The 25,104-nt window shown below is 37.4% G+C and overlaps 1 protein-coding gene and 2 pseudogenes across 2 annotated transcripts in view; all 3 read left to right on the forward strand.

Annotated features, from left to right (window-relative positions):
• The window catches only part of LOC146482091 (P2X purinoceptor 7-like), a 431,550-nt pseudogene that overhangs the window by 380,899 nt on the left and 25,547 nt on the right, over positions 1-25,104 (forward strand).
• LOC146482121 (uncharacterized) overlaps positions 4,691-25,104 on the forward strand; it is a 75,810-nt gene continuing 55,396 nt past the window's right edge. Inside the window, exons 1-7 of one of the 2 annotated variants that reach the window (XM_085107403.1) lie at positions 4,691-4,803; positions 12,198-12,383; positions 14,020-14,107; positions 20,150-20,268; positions 20,990-21,089; positions 21,778-21,862; positions 22,972-24,845. In XM_085107403.1, the coding sequence (XP_084963529.1) occupies positions 12,202-12,383; positions 14,020-14,107; positions 20,150-20,268; positions 20,990-21,089; positions 21,778-21,862; positions 22,972-23,234 (837 nt within the window). In that variant the 5' untranslated portion in view covers positions 4,691-4,803; positions 12,198-12,201 and the 3' untranslated portion in view covers positions 23,235-24,845. Of the gene's footprint in view, positions 4,804-10,799; positions 11,069-12,197; positions 12,384-14,019; positions 14,108-20,149; positions 20,269-20,989; positions 21,090-21,777; positions 21,863-22,971 lie in introns of those variants that run through there. The other variant, XM_085107402.1, reaches the window with a different exon arrangement.
• Positions 7,535-9,674, forward strand: LOC146482122 (uncharacterized; annotated as a pseudogene).

Below are 25,104 nucleotides of genomic sequence, written 5' to 3' on the forward strand. Positions count from 1 at the left end.
AAACGAACGTTACAAAAATGTTACAGAGCTAAGCAAGTATATATGGAGTCTCAAGGAACAGAAAATCAATTATCAGATTAAATGGAGAAAAGTGAAGCAAACTAGATCGTATTCAAATGTCAACAAAAAATGTAATCTTTGCTTATGGGAGAAATATTTCATAATTTGCAGACCGGAAATGTCATCACTCAATCATAGAAATGAACTGACATCGATTTGCAGACATTCTAAGAGGTTTCTGTTAAATACCGCGTTTACTTAGTTTACTCGACCGTTTTACATTGCGCCCAGTTTTACCGCCCAATAGAATCTTGACAAATCACGCAAGCAAGCATTGTTCCCTATTTTCAAATTTGTATATCTTTTCATGTAACCGTTATTGTTGTCAGTTGCCTGATGATTGCTTCGCTAGAAGCATGAAACTCCGAGTAGCAATTAAATGTGTTTGAACTAGTCCGACTCCAAAAGTTCATCTTTTATTCACAGCTCTGGTTTTACCATTGAGCACTTTTATAGCAGATGAAGTCTTCAGTTTATCCACTGGTAGTCATATGTATGTATGTATGTATGTATGTATGTATGTATGTATGTATGTATGTATGTATGTATGTATGTATGTTCAAATACGTTCCACATCACTTCTTTTTTGCGTCCCAACAGAGCGCGTTTTGTGAGCAAAGCTCTTGTATGTTTTACGTATAATTACAACGAAAATATAGACAAATAATGTGTACAAAACCTTTTTGATAGACTCAAAAAATAAAATGAAGTATTTTGCAATAAATATAATGGAATTATTGATTGACTCAACTTTGTTGACTGTAATGCGAAGACACCCAAGAGGGAATGTTTGAATGCTGGACTCCTAATAGCCATTGTTCAACTAGAGTAAAGTTTGAACTCGTTGGTTTGACGTAAAAGCATTTTTTTAAATGCCAATCTTTATTTACTCACGTAAAGGGATAATGTTGTGGATAACAACAATATCTTCACAGAAACCATGTTCAACTTTGGCATGCGAAAAACTTATTATTCTCAAAGAACGTGTGAGAGAAAACTTAACCGATTGGAAGAAGTATAAAATGGTTATGTAGAAAACTACAATAATTTAAGCTCAAGTCTATTCTTTTGGTTAGAAACAGAAATTTCTATCAGGTAAAGATTTGCAGGCTACAATTGTAGCTAGCGTCGTTCAAACATATTTGGAATATATATACGAACCTTGATCCATCCTTGTCTGACGATGGCAGTCTACTTAAATCCAATTGGAGACCTATTCCTTCTCCTGTAAGAAATTAATCTTCTTATTATTATATAAAGTGTACTGTGATCATCTATCTTTTTTATGATGATTTGTTCTTAAAGAATTTGTCAAAGAAAAAGCGCGCGACCAACCAGTTTAATTGTTATTCCAAGGCAAAAAATTTAGTTAGCTTGGACGCTCATGATTGCGATAAAGGGAACCTGTTATTTGGAACCTTTAAACAGCGCTAAACAGTTTACAATATACTTTGGTGAAATTAACGTTTTTTTTTTGAAAAAAAAAAAGAAGAAAATGAAATATATAATAAGTACACGTTGTAAATTCTCGGAATGCTGCTGTTTAGTTTGTTGCCTATATGATTAGTGTCCAGCGTACTCGCAAGATGCGAAGTCCTGAGACAAAGCCAGCGATCTGCTCCATAGAGCAAGTAGTTATTGGAAGGTCATGAGTTCGATTACTGCTGGGGACTGGGAAATTTTTTCCGAGAATTCACAACAGATACTTATTGCCTATTTCATTTTCATAGCATTGGGTGGTTGGCTGGTTCAGTAAAAAGAAGATAGTCTTATTAATAGGCGGTAAATCGAATGATTATATCTATTTTCTAAAGAGTATGTATATACCGCGATACTGCTTTTATATATTATGACGTAGTTTAATTTAATGTAATTTGTTAGTAGCTGCTATCTCCTTAACCTACTTATCAAATAAAGTAATGATTAGTGGTTAGTGCCACCCCCAGGATAATCGGTCTAGAAGTCAGTAGCGTATTCTTCTCTCACCATTGTTATTCTGTAGGCAGTTGGAAAGCATCCTCGAATATTATATTTGCTACGAAAAAGACAGTTGTGAGAATTAGCAACATGATTTTTTATCTCGTGAACTTTAGTTTGAGGCTCTCGTTAAAATCATAGAGCATCCATTTTTCATGAGACAATACTAGTATGTGATATCCAACACTTACATAAAATAAAAATATTTTTTTATTAGAAAGGATCGCTTCCAACCACAAAGAAGAAAAGTATAATGGCCTCAACAAATAATGATACAAATTACAAAACTACGTTTAATAGTTTATCTTGTTTTTATGTCTGCTTGATATTACTGATCACTTTGCCAACCTTATAATACTGACTAAATTTTGTTCCCTCCCATCAAACGATAACGGTATACATAACCCTAACCCTAAAATAGATTATTCTAGATTAAACGAATCAACTTTAATTAATGAAGTGCAATCTATAGACTGGTATGCTGTTTTTAATTCTGAACCCGAGAAGTTCCTTTAGTTGTTATTTTTCAAAATTAATCTAATTGACGTCAAAACATTTAAATGTTATTACGTTTAGATTGTAGCTTTCTTGTGTACTTCTTTTCAATTCCAAGGAACGGACTGCAATAAATCCATAACCTTATCCGTGGTAGGGCATTGCAACAGTGGCTGCCACTGCTGGGATGAAGCCGGCGAGATTTACAACCTTACTCTGCTTCACTCGATCTGGCAAGTTTTCAAATACGCAATGAAATAAGAGTCATTCGGGGAAACCCCTTAAGTTTTTAAAAATGTCATACGATAATATAAATATAATTGGTCGTAATATACGGATGCAAGTCACAGGAGCATTACGTTATTGATGTTTATATCTTTCCTTTAATGTATTTTCCTCACCAAAGCAAAGATCCCGGGGCAAAAAAATAACAAAGCGTAGAGTAAAGAACTGAGCTACTACCGATTGATACTCCGTTTCCGTTGCGTTTCGAAGTTCAAAAATGCGTTGGCAGAACTGAACGTCTGCAAATGATAACTTGCGCTCTGCATGTGGAGTAAACGTCCGTGGGGTAATTTTTTTTTTAAGTATAAAACTTTCAAAACATTAACTTCAGGCGTGCAATGTGTACCTAAGAAATAAATCGAATGAGCTCCTTCCTGTTTAGTGAAGACAGCTTTCACTTCCAGAAACACACACGATACACAGACTACTGATGCTGCTGTTTCACATGAACAAATTACATATTATTAATAATTACAAAATTCCCTTTGTAGTTCTTCAGTAAAAGTTAATACGGTCTTGAGTCGTTGAAATATTACCATAAAGAATTGTATAAACGGAGCCATTCTCACTTAGCCGCTCCACCACCTGAAAAAAGTCTTCAAATTGGACACTAGCTACTCTTTTAAACGAGTATACTCTTACTGTTTGCTGCGTGGGAAAGAAATATTGCCATCGAAGGAGTCAGCACTTTTGTGTAGTATCGAGAATCGATCTCAATGTTCTGGAAGCTTATACGGTTTCTAGGAAAAACTCCGGAACGTCTCATGACATGTCAAATTCAACAACTTCAACTACTATTGTTATTTTTGTCAATTTTGCATAATTCGAACTATGTTTCGAATTAGAGCGACTCATTTCATCCTAAAACAGAAAATTAGTATTCAGTTTGATGATATGAACTCTCGCCAAACGTTGACACGGCGACATTTTGAGGAATTACCGAGCAGTATGTTAAACGGAAGTGAATACCACGTTTGTAGACTTCTCGCAATCTTATTCGGCATAACATTGAACTTCTACCATTGCTGGGGCAGGGGATTCACTGAAGCATTTAAGATGTTCATGACAAGGCAGGTTGCATAATTTCAATGCAGCAGATCACGCCATGTATGCTTTTTTGTCCACTTTGTTTTAGGAAAACATCGATAAACTTTTTCTTCAATGGCCTTGACCAGCGGAATCTCACAAATCCGTAGCCAGAACCTAAAAATAACACTGCACGCTCTATCAGCAACTTGAAACCTTCTCCTCTTTCCGTTCTTTTTCTGCTCCTCCGTCTCATAGATTTTTAGTCTATCTAGATCTAGATCTAGATCGAGATCGAGATCTAGCTGTGCCAGAAAGCGTCCAGTCGTGTTTTGAACTTTCCATACATTTCCCTGTATTTTTTCCCGCGAACTATTTTTAGTAGCAGTTCACGGCTGGTTAGCTATACAGACAAATGTACGGAAATTTCAAAACACGACTGGACGCTTTCTGTCACAGCTACATCCCTCCAATTTTGTTCTTAAAATCCTTTTCCTAGTACCAAAAGTTTCCAATTCATGAATTTTTCAGAAGCGGTGTTTTATGAAAATTATTTGACATTGGGTTTCCATACAAACACTGTTATTTCAGACGTGTTTGCCTACCCGTCAAAATGGCGTCGAAACCGTGATAAGGCCTATTGTGTTAATGGAATTAATTATTTTCAGCCCGCTTGCAATGAAAATCTGCAAATTCAACTGTCCCGTTTTTTTTTTGGTCTATCCAATACTCTAACACGGTTGACAGATTTAAAAGAATCGCTTTGAAAATTCTGGCAACTTCGAACTCACTTCGATTGAACTTTTTGAAGGGCACCCGTTTCCGGGAAAGTCCCTTCAATCACATGATGCTGCTGTCAATAGCGTATTTGCAATGTGAAAGCTCATTTCACGTCAAACAGATTTAACTGCGTATCAGTTAAAGACAAATGTTGATCGCTAATCTGGAATACTTTCTGTGGTAAGTAATGCAGTATCTTTTACCTTGAATTGTCACTTGATTGAGCCTCGTCACTGGCAGTCTGATGCGGGGAAACGTTATCATTTACTTCTGATATATAATTTGGAAATTTCGACGTCGCGGCACAATGAACCCGGAGGTTCCCTCTCCAAACCTTTGAAGAATTCAAATACACTTTATTTTGCTTTCGTTGGGTGACAATTTCCCCTGTTGCTTAACAAAGGCAAGTATTTCTCGATCGGATAACAAAAGTTCGGAAAGTTTGCTTGACAGTGACGCACAAAAGAACATCGTCATTGTTTTCAAATAAACAGCGATTCAGGTATTAAAAAAATCGTTGATGAGCATTACTCAAACGGAGAATTCGAGTAATATTTTCACAAAGTGTGCTTTGAATAGCAATCATTAACGATGTACCGATACTAGAAAACGAATACCCTTTTAGGAGAAGATTTAACTTATACTGACCTACAATTTTTGCACTCGCTCTGCTATTTGTTTACATTTGTGAAGTTCAAAATAGGCATGCCGATAACGAGAACATTTGCAAGTCTGATAATTTGGCGGCAAACAATTTAACCGCTGACCGCGTTTAGGATATTGTGGACTTTGTGCCGGGATGTGAAAACATAAACGGGAGCGTCGTTTTCGTGGCAAACTAAGGAAATTTCAATTTGCAAAGCATTTTCTTTCTGAAAAAAACAAACATAAACAAACAGTAGTTAATGAAGTTCAGGATGTCGACATTTTTTTGGTAAGATATAACGATTTAATCTACTCCTGAAGCTCTATAGGAACAGTTAGTTAAACCGAAACTGAAAGGCTATTTGTAGGCGGAAGTGTGATGTCGGTTTTTCTGCTCACCAAATCCGTTTCCTTGTTTGTTTCCCAAAGGAAGTTTATCATCCCATAGTTTTATATCTCCAGCGAGACGAAACGACGAAAAGACGAAATTTCATGTGAATGTGCCAAGGAAGACAAATAAACGTTAGTCGCTGGCAAGAAATGACTGCAAGCAAATACACCAGTGATCACAATGGCGTATCAAATTAAAAGGGGGTTTCCCTAAAGTGTTTATTTCAATTGTAATCTGGTTATATTTGCACTTATCTAGCGCGACCCCTGACATCAGATTATGAAACGTTTTGAATGCAGGGGACCATGACGCACAAATAAACTTTTCTGAATACTATTCGTTGCCGATCTCTTGTAGAAGAAATGAATGTGCCAGACATCACTTCACGTGTAAATAAACCACACTGATTGCAGGGCTGACACTGCGACAAAGAACAATTTATTTGGGCCAATATTTCAACTAAAAACAATAGTCTTCTTGAGGGCTAAAGTTACAGTGAGAAAAAATGACGTCTCTTAACAATTTAAATTTGAACGTAATTATAAAAAAAAACATAATGGTGAATGGTTAACTAGTGCATTTGACATATTAGTTATTTATTTGTCCTTATTTGCACCTTATGCACCTTATTTTATAGTGTTTGATAGTACTAACAACATTAACAACATTGAGCAGGGAGGCTCAAAGCCCTTCTGGGCTTATCGAGGAGACCCCCTGACAATTTACAATTTACATAACGGTTCATACGGGTAAATGTAGGTGAAGAAGTTAGAAAAGACCAGAAATGTTTCATGACTAGCGTTTTTGTTTAATCGGTTAAGGCCGTCTGGTGATAAAGATTTACCTGTCTCTATTAGGTGGGTGGCCTCTCTCGCTTTTCGCCGTGTTCGGTTGTTGATGGTTTGTAATTCCAGAGGAATTAACCTCATTTCTGTAACACAGTGACCCGACTGGTTGAAGTGCGTAGGAACTGCTTACACTGCGGCATTGGAGTGATTAGGATTGTTAGAAGCTTGTCTGAGTTCTTTGAAGCGTTCACGAATGATACGTTTAGTTTCCCCTTTGTACTATGTCAGATTATACTATCTATTGAAGCGGTGACTTTTGGTTTTGAAGGAACAAAACACAGCATTACAGATGGATACACTTAACACTACGAGTAACCATGTGTTCGACTGAATTCTTGGAAAAGTAAAACGTCGAGCGTGTGTATAGACATATGAAAACAAAATAACAGTAACATAAAAACGGGTAACACTGAACATTTGAAAGAATTTACAAGCAGTTTATTGGCCTTATAATTTTTCTTCTGCTTACGGTTTCCAAAGCTGTTCAGCGCACTATTTTATATATGCCGAGTACTCTTGGATGTTAGCTATATAAGTGCGATATATCATGTTACGTTTACAATTTTGGCGTTTTTTGAATCACGACGTTAAGTGGAATTACTGTGCGCGGTACCATTGATTTCTTAGGGTAGACCATACATACACATTGTAGGTCAATTTTAGACAATCGGACTTTCGCTTACGATTGTCTTAAGTGACTCAATTCTTGCGTCATCCACAAATCGTAAAAAACCATGTCACTGATGTATTTGTTTTATCAAGTTAGTTTATAAGGTATTTTCGCCTATCAAAGAGGTCACGAGCGTTAGTTCTTCAGGTCAGCGCGAAGTATCTCTGCTCTTTCTGATGAGGGGCTGACGCTAGAAACGTCAGCTCTCGAATCTCTTTACGTTGGACTAATTACCTTACCAACTCAGTTGATAAACCCAAATATTCGTTTCCACTACCCCACCATGTTTTTGAAGGAAATGTTGAAGGACAATAGAGGAGGAGGAGGAGGGAGGAAAAATACCGATAAGCCTCATGGAAGACATCAAAAGTGGCTGGATCGTCGCCGGCATCTACGAATACGGACTCCGAAGGAGAATCGTTGGTGTCAGAATCTGCACTATCTAGTATTTCGTCAATAAATTTCTTGGCTGCCGAGGCAGTCATTTTCATTCAACCCGCCCCGATATCTTTCGACGAGGATGGTTTTGAAACAAGATCGGGCTGGTTGTACCACGAACCTTTACCGCTCGCTGCCAGCTGAAGGTTTTTTTGTAGTCGTTCAAGGATTAGACTTTGACCTTGTTCGCCTTCTTTGGCCCCGGTTTTTTCTTAATTTTCGCTCAAGGCGACTTTCCTTGCTTCACTCTCGTCAAATACAAATTGGAACGCTGTCTCACTGTAAAACTCAGTATAAAACGTCGTGACATGCAATGAACATGCTGTAAACAAAATATGCAAATTTGCCGGTAATTCGAAATCGTGGGTAAACTTTGCCGCGTAAAACGTCAACACAGCCCTGTATAAATTGGATTATGACACCCTCACTCATTCACCGCTATTGCTACAAAATTTTATTTTCAGATGGCTCGCGTTCTTTTCAAGATTTCGAACTACTGTTTTCATTAAACCTGCATCCCTTTCTTGTTTCAACAATTAACTAAAAAAGTTTTTTTGAGAAAAATTATACCTTTCTTCCCTATCAGTAACCTTAAATCCTGCTCCTATAACAGTTCATCGTGATGCAAGAGTGAGTGAATGTAACTGTAGAATGCCGAACTTCAACCGATTTTGACCCGAAAGTTTGTTTCTCATTATCTTCGTAGTTTGAGATTCGCACTCGATATCATCGAACACAATCGACGACTATTTCAAATGTTTCTCGGAATTATCACGTTGTCACACGATTCCGACGAAGAAGCTGCAGTTATTTTTGACGTGCTCAAGACTCATTCATCCTCATTTTCACGGTCACTCGAACACAGGAAACAACTTTTCGTTATGGTAGCTGAAACCACATGCACTCCTTCGAGTGTCTACTTTTTGTTATCGTGAGTCTCTTCGTTGTTGTCGTTGTCGTTGGTACGTTTTCCAAGCCAATTGACGAAATAAGCAAAGAAGATCTTAACTCGTGCCTCAAGAACTTTCACACGCCAGAAAGGGAAAAGGACGGAAGTTTCTACAAAAGCACTTCAATGAAATCGATAAGAGCCGCCATCGACCGCTTTCTCCAGTCACCACCACAAAATAAGACCTTTTCCATAATCGCCGACGCTGCTTTTACTGAAGCAAATAAAGTATTAGACGCCTTCGTGGAAGATCTCCAAAAGACGGAAAAATTGCCGGCATAGTTCACAAGAAACCAATTTCCAAAGAGCAAAAGAAGAGACTGTTTGACAGCGGCGAACTTGGACCGGCCGACAGCATGAATCTCGCACAACTACAGGGGACGGCCTGGTTGTATCTCGGCCTCTTTTCTGGAAGAAGAGGACGCGAAAATCTACGCCAAGTGACGCCGACAATGCTCCCCTTGCGAAAAACTCGTCAAGGAGTTAATTATTATGAACTAAACAAAAGTCATCCCGGTACCTTACCTTACTTAGGCCTCGGAGATGCTGAAGACGAATCTGACGCCAAGATATTTTCCGTCCCTGGCTCTGAAAGGTGTCCAGTAAAAGCAATAAAAAATTACTTGGCGCATTTTATTTCAGCTTGAGATGCTCTCTTTCAGAGATCTAGAGAAAGCGAAAGCGCAAAATTCAATCCGGTGGGCGAGAAAATTTGGTATAATTGCAACGCACCACTTGAAACAGATGAACAAGCGAGCTGGTATAAAGCCACATCTCACCAACCATTACTTCAGGGCTACATCTGTTACAGTTCTCTCCGATCATAATTGTGAGACAAGGCACATCAATTCTGTAACAGGCCACAAGTCAGATCAGGCTGTTAAATCCTACAACGAGCGGCCTTCCATTGAACAACAACAGGAGGTGTCGCTCGTTCTCAGCGAATTTATTGCAGATGGGTCTTTGAGCAGCTGCGCTTCAATGGAGAAAGAAAACGAAACTGAGTAGCAATCAGCTCCACACATCCAGATCGAAATGCCACGGCAGTCACAGCAAGGGAACGCTGAAAGAGTTCTTGTTGAGAATGTGTCACATTGCGATCAAAGCTTACTTTTACAACTGCAATGTGCAGGTGCACAATTATTACACTTCTCGATGACTTAATGATAATAATAATAATAATAATATTTTTTTAATAAAAAAATGGAATGATAACTTTTTTATTTACAAGAATAAAATCTACTAGATACAGTTTGATTCTATTAAAACCTGAGTGATTTCACAGTTTGCTGTCATAAAATTGTAAAATATCGACATCTTATATATAAAAGCTAATTTATGTGGGTTTGGTTCAGAAGATAAAAGAACAATTTCCATTGATGTAATAAAAATATATATACCCTCATAATAAGAATATTCTAAATAAATGCCCGTCACAGTGTTTCCAATCATACACTGAAATGAGGAAAATTCAGAAACCTATAATAAAGTTTCTATAGCAGTCTAGGAATAATAATAATAATAATAATAATAATAATAATAATAATAATACATTTATATATCGTCTTTTCCCAGTGGTCCAAAAACGCTTCACAGACTGAAGGGAAATTATAATTACAAATTGCCTAACTATGTCTATTAAACTTAAACTTTGAACATTTTAAAAACTTCCTGACCAAGCTTTAAGCTCCTTTATTTTGTGACTTTCCTTGAATTCTAGATGGTTGTAATTTTCATTCAGCAGTGTCACTTGCTTCACTTTTAAATTTTTTATTCCACTCAGTTTGCAAACGCCGCTTAAGTCATGTGATTTTTACCCCTTGCTTAAGTCAAATCGACTTCCGGTCGTTTGGTAAAATAAAAATAGAATGCAATAAAATTCAGCTACAACTTCCAAGTATCCAAACGTCAAAACGTTCAGAATTTAATAATAAAATTTAATTAAACAATTATTCCATTCGCGCTTGTTGGATATATATGGGATTGGTTATAGCCAACTCACATCCAACGCGCGCTCATGAAATAATTGCTTAATATCTGGGATTTTCCCACATTTTTCCTCGCGGCAAACAATACAGCCGCGGACCAATTACGAGTCCTGTCGTTATGAAAGCAGGAATCGCGTTCAGTAAAGTTGAACTTCCGTGCGAAGAGCAGATCTGCAAGGCGTCTTATTATTGACCCAAACAGTGGTTAATGGAGTTTGGTGTGTAGATATTTTGGAGGTAAGAAAACAAAGTTTGTGGATTTCTGCTCGGTTTCTCAAGGAAAACCAACTCATATCCAACGCGCGCTCATGGAATAATTGTTTAATATCTGGGATTTTCCCACATTTTTCCTCGCGGCAAATAATACAGCCGCTGACCAATTACGAGTCCTGTCGTTATGAAAGCAGGAATCACGTTCAGTAAAGTTGAACTTCCGTGCGAAGAGCAGATCTGCAAGGCGTCTTATTATTGACCCAAACAGTGGTTAATGGAGTTTGGTGTGTAGATATTTTGGAGGTAAGAAAACAAAGTTTGTGGATTTCTGCTCGGTTTCTCAAGGAAAAAGTTACATGTTGGTTTAAGGATGGTCTTCCGGTCTCTTCCGACTGAAGACTAGTTGACCATAGCCTGAAAGAACTAAATTACTACACAAAGCAATGTTTCAACTTTAAGTTACTTTCATAGAAATTATCCTTTAATTTGAACTGATTTGCGTGAAAGTGTAAGTGCGAAAACTGTGTACAGAGAGCTTTTACGTTAAAATGAAAGTAATAGGCTGTTTATATCAGGACGTTCTGATGTCAGTTTTTATCCTCGCCAAAAACGTTTTCTTTTTTGCTCCCTTAAGGAAGTTTTTCATCCCATTGTTTTTATACATCCATCGTATCTTCCAGCAGACAGAATTTCATGTGAAGGTGTCAAGAAAGAGAAATAACTGCAACCAAAATACCTTGATATCAAAATGGCACATCTATTAATAAGGGGTTTAGCATCTATTTATAGTGGTGACAGACACGACACAGCATTATAGATGAATATATTTAACCACATCACAAGTGACAGAGATAAGGATTTGCGCAGGCTAGGCAGTGAAAATAAGACGTTCGGCAGTTTTACCGAACAACATGAACTAAAAAGACGGCATAAAGAGATGTGCCATGGCCAAAGTGTGTATTGGTATAGGAAAACAAAAGAGATTAGTATACTGAATTTCTGAATGTCTGAAGAAATTTATGCGCACTATTTGTCTATATCTTGAAACCAGACTTCCGCTTTCGTTTTCCCGAGGTTATGATTACAGCATTGTTAATAATATTACCGAGTGCTTTTGTATGTCAGCAATATGAGCATTAATTTACTGTGGGCTTTATATTTAAGGGTTAAGAGTCTACAGTGCACATACAAAAGTGACACAACAGTTAATTTTAGACAATTAATGAGGACTTTGGCTCACGACTGTCTAAATCGACCTATTTAGCGCTCGTTTCTCGTGTCATGCACAATGTCGTAATATTGTTTGTTTACTATTTCAAATGTTAGCATATTACTCATACTTTTTATAAATGCACTTTCACGAGAAATAAGATTATACACTCTAATACCTTGCTAAATGCGAAATGTGTTAACCTGCTGTTATTGATCGCAGAACCATGACCTCGATAGCTTGGATGCTGAGGCTTTTTGTGTGCGTGGAATTACTGTCTGCGTCCTTTAATTGTCAAGTGGAAGGCAGGAACGAGACGTTGACAGGCAACTTCAAACGTGCTGATAAATGTGCTTTTTACTGTAAAGGAGGGAAGGTCATCAACCTGACTCCCCTTCAAAACACTTGGTTTGTACAATACATACATAGCTTAGCGTTTCAAGAATTTTTTTTCATCCTGCTATATTTAATTTGATTACTAATGAATTTTTGGGATTCACTTGGAAGTTTGATGACCTATGTAGGTATTGTTTGCCTTAATTAAGAGGATTCGATGAGATTGTCCACTGGTCAAATAATCACAGGTTAAACAATAACGAACGAGGGAATAACGATGGTTCTTACGGTTTCTCTTGCACTTTGTTCTCACACTGACCCTCCAGGGTAATAAATAAGCGATACCCATCTTCTTAACGGAAGCCGTTACTGATAAATTTGTCATGATTATACTAGAATTGGTAAAATACTTCGCGATCTTTTCTTGTCCCTGAGGGGGACGCGCAGGATAAAGTTGATGAGCGCCTCGAACTGTCGAATGGAGTGTCGGCGACGGGTTCCCTTTGATCTGTGCCTCCTCTGTTTTCCCCGCAAAACAATCCTTAATGTACCTCTCAGGTTCTTTTAATTTCTCTTCCTACCCAGTTGTCAAAATGGGTACCATCTAACTATGAGAAAAACCCTACAGAGTGCTTGGAATAGCTATGCCATGGCAACTTATTTCATGCAGAGAACAACCAGATAATTCTTATTAAGGTGACTCCATACGATTATTTGGCGCGAGGCGACTGGATACTAAAATGGCGCCAGCGCGCGCAATTTTCTAACTAATACGGAAATTTTCATTATGCTCGCGCGCTAAACAAGGCCAGTTTTAGGCTGAAAAGTAAGGCTATTTTAACCAGTTTTCTACGGTCAATTGTTCTGAAAATTGGCTCAAGGTTAGGATTTAGCTGGTATTTGCACTCCAAAAAATCTTACGGAGAATTATACATGGACAACTGCAATGAATGGCAAAAACGAAAATTGCAGAAATTGGCCAAACGTATGCACAGAATTTGTTTTGACTTTACGAGAAGATACCTTGGAGTTCCTCTCTTCTTTACAAAAAACTAGCGAAATTTTACCGCACGAAGTTCGGACAAACCAGTTTGAAACTAGCTAGAAGTGAAGGAATTAAGAGAGCTATCATCTGCTGGTTGCCATGGAAAAGGGGTTTACAAGTTGTAACGGTGTTTTTAGCAAGGCACAAGGACTCGGGTACTCGAAACTATGTTTGAACCCAGATATTTTCACAGAGCTGAAAGAACCAGAACATCAAGAAAAATATATATCACTACCAGCGAAAACCGGAAGAAATGGTACAGAGCCACCTTAAGCTGAAATTTAGTTTAGGCCAAGCACACCTTACCCAAGTTGGATTAGGTAACCGTATGTGCTGCTCAACGGTTGTTTTATGTCATGTTAAATAGTGAAGTTATCTTTAAATTCGATGATATTTCTAATCCGCCATTAATATACTGACTAAATAAACAGGCAAATAAATAAGGTTTTCTTGCTTCGTTTTTTTGTATTTATTGGTTTATTTATTTACGTAGTTGTGATTTATAGATTTATTAATTTTTCTTTAAAGAGAAGCTCCCATACTGAAAATGGACTAAGCATTGCTCGAAATAGTGAAAGTTTGTGAATGACCGGTATTCCTTTTAATTGTGTCATCTTTAATACTAGTCATTCAGGGCAACCTCCATTTTCGCTTACTCGACAGGTTTTACAAGCAAGGTAAAAATAACTTCAAGTACGGCTATGACCCATGTAAAGGGTTCACAAAAGGAGACTGTTACGGTGATGTAGCGGTAAGGTTTTTTTTTTACAATTTGGTATGATGAACAATAGTCCGTAAGGCAGAAACATACATATATACGTCCTCATTGGCCAATCAATGATTCAAGTCCAGCTGCATAGCATCATCTTTTTTTATTTTATTTTATCAGCTTTATTGGACACATCAAAATAAATACAAAATAGATACAAAGAACAAAACAGAAATAGAAGAACAAAATGATTGATCCTAAGGGTATTGCGCAAAACGGGACAACGAGACCCATGCGAGGCGCAACCCTTAAGAAGATGTGTCACTGATCCCACCAACAGCGGTAAGACACACGGCGCACATGGTTTACCATAATGAAGACTTAAAACCCACGACAACTGAGAGAGAGCAGAGACAGATGCCCTTATTACTGTGCAAAGCTAGGCCTAATCCTCACAAATAATTAAACCGGAGGCCCGTTTTTGCCTTGGAATTTAAAAACGAAAATGGTTCCTTGCATGTCACGTTGAGCGTTTGATTTATTACTAGAACTAGGTCGTCATGAACAACACCGTTCAAGCCACTCTTTGCAATATGAATTTCTTGGTCGCTTCACAAAATTACACGGCAAAATTTATTCACACATTTGTAACGGCCGTTTTCGTCATAATACCGTGAATATTTGTCAAATATAATATGGAATGGAATTACAGATGCTTACAGTGTAATGGACGAAATGTCACGTATATGGTTTGTCTTGCTATATTTGGTATGAACACGGGCGGTGTTAATGCCATTATATCTTATATGAAATTGGAATTAAAAAAAGTTGAGTTGATTTGCAACGAAAAGAGTGTGATGTCGTGCCATATGAAACAAATTGCAATTACCAAAAAATACCAGCCATTTCCGTTATTACCTATTCCTGAATTACGACAATAACACGGGTACACGCTCGATCTACGCAAGAACAGAAAACCGTTAACTTTTAAAGTAAAGTATAAAAATACATGATCAGTAAGTTATAATCAATTACAAGAATAAAACCTGAAAGGTAAAGCCTTTCAATGTGTTATTTCGTTGTGTGCCTGGCTAATTCGCGGACGCCTATATTTCATCATTTTGCCTTTATGGCAATCACCTGACCAATATTAATAATCAATTTTGTAATAATAATAATAATAATAATAATAATAATAATAACTTTTATTAAAATCCCAGTATAAACTACATATAAGTGAATAAAAGGCATGCATGTGACACGCATATGTAAATTTTAACATTTTTGGATAAAAATCTGAAACCACCACAACAATATATCAAACCTGATGGCTTTTTTTCATAATTCAGTTAAAAATGTCTAGCAAACCTTGAAGCATGGGTTGTATTTTAATTAATCTATAAAATATCTTGAGTTGAAATCACTAATATTCCGACGTTATAATAATAATAATAATAATAATAATAATAATAATAATAATAATAATAATAATAATAACAATAATTCTGAAGGTCTCTGAAGAGTCTCTTGGCCGAGACGAAACGCCGCGTCAGACTAGCCACGAACAATTCACAAGTATTTGAAAATAATAATAGTAACAATAATAATAGTAACAATAATAATAATAATAATAATAATAATAATAATAATAATAATAATAATAATAATAATATTTCATATTTATAGTGCGCGCCGGTTTCATACGAAATGCTCACCCGTGCATAACATTATGATCCAAATTAAAAAAAACACACGTGAGTTACAGTAATTTACAATAGTCGTTATTTAAGTGCGTGTCCACGATAGGACCGGGCAGGAGGTGATAATACTCAAAGCACCGATTTGGCTCAAAGTTGGCAGAAAGATTGAGTGTCATAAACATATTCATGTGCTAAAGCATCAAAAAGTCAAAATATTCCATTTTACCAGAGTTATGGGTAAAACCTGAAAAATAGTCATTTTGGCACAAATTTATGCATATTAATAAGCCAAACTCAATTGAGTGTTTAGACAGATATAATTGTGAGCTGGGAATAAAACCCACTGAATTGTCTTCCCCATTGACAAGGCTTGTAGCACAGTGTGTTTTTTCAATCGGTACCTGCGATTTCGTTATTTGCCTGAACCTGAAGTAAGAGGCTGTTTAAGTCATTTTCACGAGAACCTCAAAGTTGGCTTTTTTGTACCAAAATATCTCTAATGGCCAACAACCTAACTATGTAACTTAACTACAAGATTGAAGAGGAATATCACAACCTTCAAAATACGGAATAAAATTTTTGGGCAAATGAATAGTTTCAAACTAGTTTTTCTCAGAAGACGTGCGTAGATTAATTCCAAATTGCAAGATGTATGTTAGTCATCCACGTGTTGCACGTGTTGAGATTCATAGATTTACATCACTTATTTCTTCACGAGACCTTACTTTTAGTATCTGGTTCATGTACGTTCTAATGATTACAAAATGTAATGAGACAGAGTAAACCATTCTCACCGAAAATCTTATGCAAGTGATAAGCGTTCGATGTGCGACGCTTGTACTCACGAATCTACGCTCGACGCGATTCATGCCTTCCGCCGTACCGTGCGATTTGAAGAGAAGAAAGCTAAATCTTGTATTGTTTTGTTTATTATAAATAAATTGATTGTTTGTTTAATCCTTCGCATAATTCGTTAGGACTTTGTAGACGTTGCCGTCAGCATCACATGAATGGGTCACCAAGTACGTAGCACCATATTTTCTCTTTATTAATGACAGCCGAAGTGGCTTCTCTTTATGTAAGCCTGGTGGTTTCTTAGGTCTTCTCGCCATTACCTTGACTCGTAAATTGACTCGTTGTGAGCACAAACAAGGCAACTAACTGCCAAAGTCACGATCTCCGTGGTTTCATTTTTTGATAATCCTTTTTCTTGTTATAGTCTTGGCATTCGGTTATGAATCATTTGAAACTGATGGCATATTGGGGTGTAGGTACATAACTGTGTTGGGCCACCTTTTATGTTGAATATCAACAAGCTGAAATAGCTTTCAGTTTTCTTGATACTTCTCTCTAACCCTTCTAGGCTTACCCTGTTTTCGTTCAGCGGAGGAAATGTGATAAAGTTTGTTATAAATTCTATTAAAAAGACAATGCTTTAGCTCCTGGTGCAACAGCGACAAACTTGTATCCATAGCCGCTGACCGCGAAACAGGCTCATAACTTAGCAACCAAGATCACGGATATAAACAGCGAATCTTCTCATGACAAGCTTAGATGTCTGTTATGTTCTAAATGTATTTTTATGTAGTTGTTTACTTTAATTTCTGTTCATTTTTGGAAACAAAAATGGTATATTCTGATAATTTTAATCAGTTGATGGTAATGGCGGATCCGTGTTGAAAAAATCGAGGCAGATAGACGATACAATCGAGCCGGCTAATTGGATTCGACGATGGCTGTGATACAAAATGGTAGCTAGGATGGAACCTGATATACCAAGAAGACATGTATGTATCAGCCACTAGCATTTTTAGTTCTTACTATGCGTTAGTGTTAAAAGAAATTACCTCTTTAGATAAACTTTCTTGGAGGCAAATATTTGTATGAAAAGAGGGGAAACCTCGGGAAATCTAGCTGTTAATAGCTTGGTCAAACTAATCCTTACCCACTTATATCGCCAGATTTTGTCATTGTTATTGTCAGAAAATACTTCATTGAACATTACGTGTCTCTTCATGTTCAGTCAGAAAATAAAAATTTTTTTTTGCAACATGAATTTTGATGAAATCGACAAAAATCGTTCGGGTGGTAATACATATTTGCTTCATACAAACAAACTATTTATTTGCCCAAAACTTTTTTTCCATATTTCAAAGGTTATGATATGCCTCTTTAATCTTATAGTTTAGTTACATAGTTAGGGTGTTGGCCATTAGAGATATTTGGGTACAAAAAAGCCAACTTTGAGGTTCTCGTGAAAATGTCTAAAACAGCCTCTTACTTTAGGTTCAGGAAAATAACGAAATCGAAAGAGCCAATTGAAATAACACGCTGTGCTGGAAGCCTGGTGAATGGGAAATACAATTCAGTGGGTTTTATACCCAGATCACAATTATATTTGTCTAAACACTCAATTGAGTTTGGCTAATTAATATGCATAAATTTGTGCCAAAATGGCCAAATTTCAGGTTTTACCCATAACTCTGGTAAAATGAAATATTTTGACTTGATGTTTTAGCACATGAATATGTTTATGACACTCAATCTTTCTGCCAAGTTTGAGCCAAATCAGTGATTTGAGTATTATCACCTCCTGCCTGGTCCTGCCTGGTTGTATCATGGACAGGCACTTAAATTTACAATCACTGTTACCCAATGCTAATGTTGCGAACAATTTAAAATTTATCACTGTGTTCTTCGGAAGAAGAGAGTTTTTCTTTTGTAAATGCCTTTAATATAACCACTATATCTGGCAACTCAACAAGATATGGCATTCAAACCTTGCCTTTTTTAAATATGTTGATTGAGCCAATTCTGCTTTACGGATCCGAGACGTGGCCTCTAACTACGCGTCAACAACAACGGCTCGACGAGACATATATTAATCTACTCCGGCGTGCTCAAAACATTCATTGGTCTGAGCACGCCACACGTGAGCGTATTTACAGCAATCTTCCACCACTCTCCCAGAAGCTCGCCGAGCGGCGACTTCAGTTCGCCTCTCATTGCCGGAGAGCTATGGGTGAGATCGCACAGTCCCTCTTACTATGGAAGCCAAGTGTCCTTGTCCACTCCAGAAGATTGATCTTTCCCGACGTGATAGCCAGGGACTCGGGTATAGACAGATCAGATCTTGGGAATGCTATAGCGGACCAGGAAGTTTGGAGCACAGTTGTTGCATGCGTCCCGACCTCAAGAGTCAAACAATGATGATGATATCTGGCACGCGCACACACACCGTCACCATCAAAGTGATCTAAACACATTCTGAAAAGTCGTCGGCTTTTTGTTGCACACGAAGATAAATGAACGGACCTTGATCGACTTAACAGTGGTCCTCCATACCATGTTTAGTGCGGGAAAAAAAATCTTGAACATTATACATGGACCACCACGTCAGACGTAAGGAAGGATCCTCAATGGTCGATTCGGTTGCTGGGGCGGTCGATTTTTGTTTGTATAATTTTTGATGATATCATCTTGTCAATCACTACTCGTCCAAAGGGCGATTTACACGGTACGACTTTTAAAACATGTTTCAAAATCCTACGACAATCGTAGGTATAGGCAATGTTGAGCGACGAGAGTTGTGTGCGATTTTTTGCATGACGCGAGCAGCACCCGCTCTAGAAATCGCATGCGACAATCGTAAGCAAAAGTTGTACCGTCAAAATTGGCCTTAAAGCCAGCCTTTGCAGCGCGTACCGGGACTATCCTCCTTTCCTTTTATACAGAGAATAATTCATTACTTTTCTGTTTTAGCATTTGCACTGATAATTTGTGTTCGCAGTCAGGAAGCGCCAAGGTGCAAGGCTTGGTGCGATCCAAAATAGGCTGTCACGTTCTACATACAAATTTACCACGTGATGTTTTCGGAAACGACTTACGGCATCTAAATCGTCACTTTGAAAGAGAAAGAGTAGTATTTTATTACGTATTTCAGGACATCATTTAGTAAGGAAAGTCCATTAGAGCCGGTCTAAGTACTAGCCTTGAATTTGGCCATTTTGCGGTAAGTTAAAAATTACCGACCGAACAAATGTATAATGAAAATGCAGGTCTCTCTTTAATTTGTACGTCATATTCAGTTAGGCGGTGTATGTTGCGGGATAGAATGGGAAGGAACGATAAAGGGTTGCGTTACTCAGTGAGCAGTGCCTTCGCATTTGACAATTTCTTCCAGCCAAAAGGGCTGAGATCTCGGTTTGCGAGCTCAAGAAAACTGTGAAAGAGTTCAATCGCCGTGAGTAAAGTTACGTCCCAACATATACGTCAGAGCACTTTCATCCCAAGGCAATTTTTTCTTATCTCATTCCTTGTGACGAAATTCTGTGCAAATATTTTAAATCATAGGTTTAATATTAAAAATTTCAATTTTTCTCAGATTTGTATGTGGACTACAAATGGGGCCGAAATATACTACAACATTGGGAGACGCAGCTCAGTAAGATGTTCTTTCGATAACAGACACGGAGCTCTACAGCTGGAATACAACAACACAGTGTATGTACTGATTTATCAACGCAATCAGTATGCACTTGATTTAGGTTTAGATCATTAAAAATGTAGACCTGATTTAAAATGTAGACTAATGCCGAGTGCAGATTGGTTTTGACATGCTCTCTACTACTACATTAGACCTCATTTAAGAATAATGGAGGTTAACTATTAAGTTACACTAAAAATAAACCACTAATAAGACACTTCAGTGTTAGGATTACGTTAACCTAGTTAGCCTTATATTACGTTTACATTAAAGCCCCGTATGGTTTTTTGTAGAAGGGTAAAGGCAGTTTTACACATTTTTACGCCGTACACCAGTACCCAAAGAAGCTACCGAATTCCTCAACTGCCCGATGGAATGGCCCTTTTAATGATCTTTTCGTCATTTAAGTTATAAGCAGCTCTTTTCGAAACCAGAACGGAACCGTCTAGATCTTTGTGTATGAAAGGCTGCTGTAGTGTGATCTAAATGCCCTTTTAAATTTCACCGTCGTGATCATCTTTAGGTCATCTATGGTAACCACGCCATACGTCAATTGCGCAACGATTACATGAAAAAAATAATTGGCAGTTTTTGATTTAGACGACTTCCACCTAGGTGGCCCAATTCTTGCCGTGGGAAGAGATGGAAATGCAAAACCCATTTTCGGAAAAAACTGAAACACCAAGCAAGAATATAGTTATGGAAAAATGCGAACTTTACCTGTTTATATGTTTTTAGCTATGCTAAGCAGTGGAAGTCCATTGTCGCCTTCTCTTGTGATCGATCAGTTACAGGGAAAGCGAAATTTCAAATAAAGGAGGATTTTTATAACCCAAGGGTAAGTTAAAATTGAAACTATATTTTTTTTATCTCATTAACATCTATATCACTTGCTATACAAAACAAGATTGACTGTAAATGATCTGTCCACCGTTGGTTAATGAAATGATAACTGTCTTCATTTGCAGAGTATAAAATGATATCCATAACTCTGAGAGGTTGCTCTCAATTTCCCTCCTCTTTTGCTTCCATCTACCCTAAGATCCTACCTGTAAAATTTTAAACTCGCGGCTTACTCATTTTTTCACGGCCTGAAACATTCTCCTGGCTGCTAAACAGACTGCAGGATTTCTTAAAGATATAATCGATCAGAAAGTGCGCACGCCGTCGATGAATTTAACTGACGTAACGACATTATGGTGAGGAAGCTGATCCTCGTCTCTTCCACTTTTTTTTTGGAGAATAAGTATAATATAGTAGTAAAATATTTACATGTATATCTTTTGCGACAAAAGTGCAAGTAAGAAAGATCCTTAAGCCTCTTTCTATGAAAACTGATGAGGTGACTAACGCCAAACGTTCACAAATACCATAATTAAAGCTTAAGCCCGCGTCTCTGTAGCCTCCCACGAGGTAATACTACAATACTGTAATACTACTGCGTGGGAGAATAGCATCTCTGACGCACGTGTAGCTGCAATATCAAGATTTGGTTGTTTTTTCCTTGTTTTGGCCTTTCACTTTAGAAATTCCTTCTTACCCACAATTGCTTCTGTGATGGTCAATGTCCGGTTGAAGATGATCCTCCGACTGAGGATAATCCTGAAAAAAGTAAGTTACTTGTTTCTGCAAAATATAATAAAATGAAGTCATATTGGCTGATACTTGTTTTAAATTTACTTTTCTCTTTAAACTTCCCCCAGCAGGAATGTTATAAACTTTCTGCATTGATTGTAAGTGTTAGCATGGGCTGACGATAACCGTTACTGGTGATAAGGCTTCGTCTCAGTACTATTTTGCGGAACTGAAAGTTTCTCCTAGTTCTCTTTGCTCCAGACGAAGTGTAGACCCACGAGAAACTGCAAACTATTCTCACTGGGGGCCGCCATACACAAACGCCCCCTATTCGTATGGGACCTGAGTATTCAAATTCCCGCACATCTGTGGATCCTCAGGGGAACCGGTTGTACGTTATATTTACAAGTTTAGTATAAATAGGCCTGCTTTACCCTGTTTATTCCTTTCTTCGTTAAAACGGACACATGATATGAGGTTGTCGCCCCACCCTCCTCTCCACAGCGATGGCTCACTTTTGTGCCTGAGCTCCCGCTCCTTTCCGCCTGCGGGCTCTCCTCTTCCCATAACTTATCTCAACCTGGGGCATTTGGGAGTGGGGGCTCTCCAGTGAGATTTATAACCACAGAGACAGTGTCAAATGGCCCGAGACCGATTGAGGAATCAAACATATCTTGCGAGATGTAAAAATAAAAAAAAAAAAACAAAAAGAACGACGATTCCACCCGTTTAACTAATACATGATCATTCTAAAGTCCAAGAATAACATTGGCACAAAAGGACAAACATAGTAAAGCAGTAAGAGGCGCCAAAAAAAATTACATCGGAAAAAATTGCACACTATACATGATTTTAGACGGACAAGAACGTTAAAAAAGGTAAAAATGCCTAAAGATGTATATAGAAGTGATGAGAATATAACAAGGTTAAAGTACTTTAATCAGAACAACATGCTGGGGATTGAATCACTGTTTGGTGAATGTCCGTATCTGTTCTCTCATAAAAGCGCATTTTTGAAATAGGTAATCGAAGTAAAATAATCCATGAAAGTTTTTCTTTGAAACTTATAATAAATTGTAGCGAACATAAATGATGAGCAAGCCCTCAGGAGAAAGAGATTTTTTTCTTTTCATTTTCTTGTGCAGCTTGGCTAAAAAACAACGCAATTGGAGCCTCTTCGGTTGTGGGCCTTGGTGCTTTTATCTTCCTGTTATACCACCGAAAACGCATATGGCACTGTATCAGGGGACAGAACAACAATAACGACGTAAACAGACCAATTGTCAATGAAGGACAAGACGTCAACTACGGGGCAAATCATCCCAATGTTTTAAACGCTGCAGCTCCTAATAAAGATATCAATATCACCAGAGGAGGCAAACGTGATAACACAACAGTTGTGTGTTAGTAGCATGTTATTGCGGAACGCAAACCCAATGCGGAGGATTTGGCTAGCTAAGGAAAAAAAAAAAATCACGAAATCTATCCTGGAACATAGTCTTTATTACAGCATTTTATTACACCGGTCAATTTCTAAAATTAAAACAACGAAATTGATCAAATTCTTAAGTGAGAAATTTCACGAAGACATAATGCAACTACTAAGTTATAGCTACACACTTACTTTAACTTGCATGTTGACGGTTACGACTCACGGTCGATATTCTCATGCAAATATTTGACAGTTTGTTCTTACCTTACTCCATCATACGCACAAGAAGAAGCTCCACAGCAAAGCCGTTTAGCGTCCTAACAGTGCACGGCTTGTGAGGGAAGCTCTTGTGTGTTTTTTTTTACTATTTGTTCAAACAATAAATTGTCAATCAACGTCAGCAAAACAGAGCTAACAATTTTCAGGCCGAGACAAAGAATTTTACGTTTTATTAGTCCGTTTATTATAGATGACAACGTTTTTGAGCCAGTAGAGAGCACAAAATTTTTAGGAGTCTATATTGATCAACATCTTACATGGAAAACATATAAAACTGTTATTAGTAAGAAAATCGCCAAGCCTTTTTGGTTGATATATAAAGCTAGTTTTTATTTGCATCACAATTTTCTTCTTTTGTTATACTGCGCACTAATTTACCCCTATCTCACATGCTTTAATTTAATATGAGCTTCTACTTATGTCACAAATCTGCAAGAAATACGTACTCCACACACGTGCTGTCCGACTGATTTCAAAGACTGATTACAGAGCCCCTCGTAAACCTCTCTTGGCGAAAATGATATCTTTAGTATTCATCCACTTCAAGCTAGTTCTTTCATGTACCTCTATCATAACAATCAGCTACAACTTTCCTTTTGCGAACTGGTAGTAAAATCCGTCATTACTCAACGAGAAATCCAGAATCCAATCGATCTCATCCTTGCAGAACCAACTTCAAAAAGTTTTATATACTTTTTCAAGGACCTAAAATATGGAACTCTTTACCTATGCATATCAAGGCAGTTTCAAGTTTTCACTCTTTCAATCAACTTATGAAATCATTTCTAAGATATAAGCAAAATAATGAAATTCATACCTAATTTTGCAATGAACACTTGTACTTATGACGCCTTTTTAGGCATCCAATTTATTACCTTAATTTAAAATGCCTGTGAGGAGACCTCGATAATACTATAAGCTCTTTTAAGAGTTAAATGTAGTATCGTATCGCTTAAAAGCGTCTTCGAGATCTCCTCGCTACCATTTATATTTACGCCACAAATACTACATCAATGTGTTTTCCTTTGTAAATCCGTGTAATGGCGTAATGGCTGTAATTTCTCGTTCATGTCTACTCACTTAATATAGTTTTAATGTAATATTTATCAAGTGTTGTAAATTCGTAAACAAGCAACTACTTTATGTATGTAATTTTTTTTAATTTGATGTGTATTTGTTTCAATGCAATTTATTAGTGGCGAAAGAAAAAAGAAAGAAAGAAGAAACGGACAAATAATGTGTACATAACTGATAGACTCAATATATAGAATGAAGTACTTTGCAATAAAATACCATCATATGATTATTGATTGACTCAACTCTGTTGACTGTAATACGAAGATAACTGAGAGGGAATGTTTGAATGCCGGACTCCTAATAACCTTTGTTAAACTGGAGTTAAGTTTTAGCCCGTTGGTTTGACGTAAAGGGATTTCTTTTAATGTAAATCTTTATTTACTGACGTAAAGGGATAATGTTGTGGATAACAATATTTGGGAGCTTAAGCACAGACGTTTTTGAGCCACGGACGGCAACCGGAACTTGAATGTTTTCCTTTTTGCGGGAG

Source organism: Pavona decussata, unplaced genomic scaffold (genome assembly GCF_977016875.1).
Source record: "Pavona decussata unplaced genomic scaffold, jaPavDecu1.1 SCAFFOLD_47, whole genome shotgun sequence".
In the NCBI taxonomy this organism is placed as follows: Eukaryota; Metazoa; Cnidaria; class Anthozoa; order Scleractinia; family Agariciidae; genus Pavona; species Pavona decussata.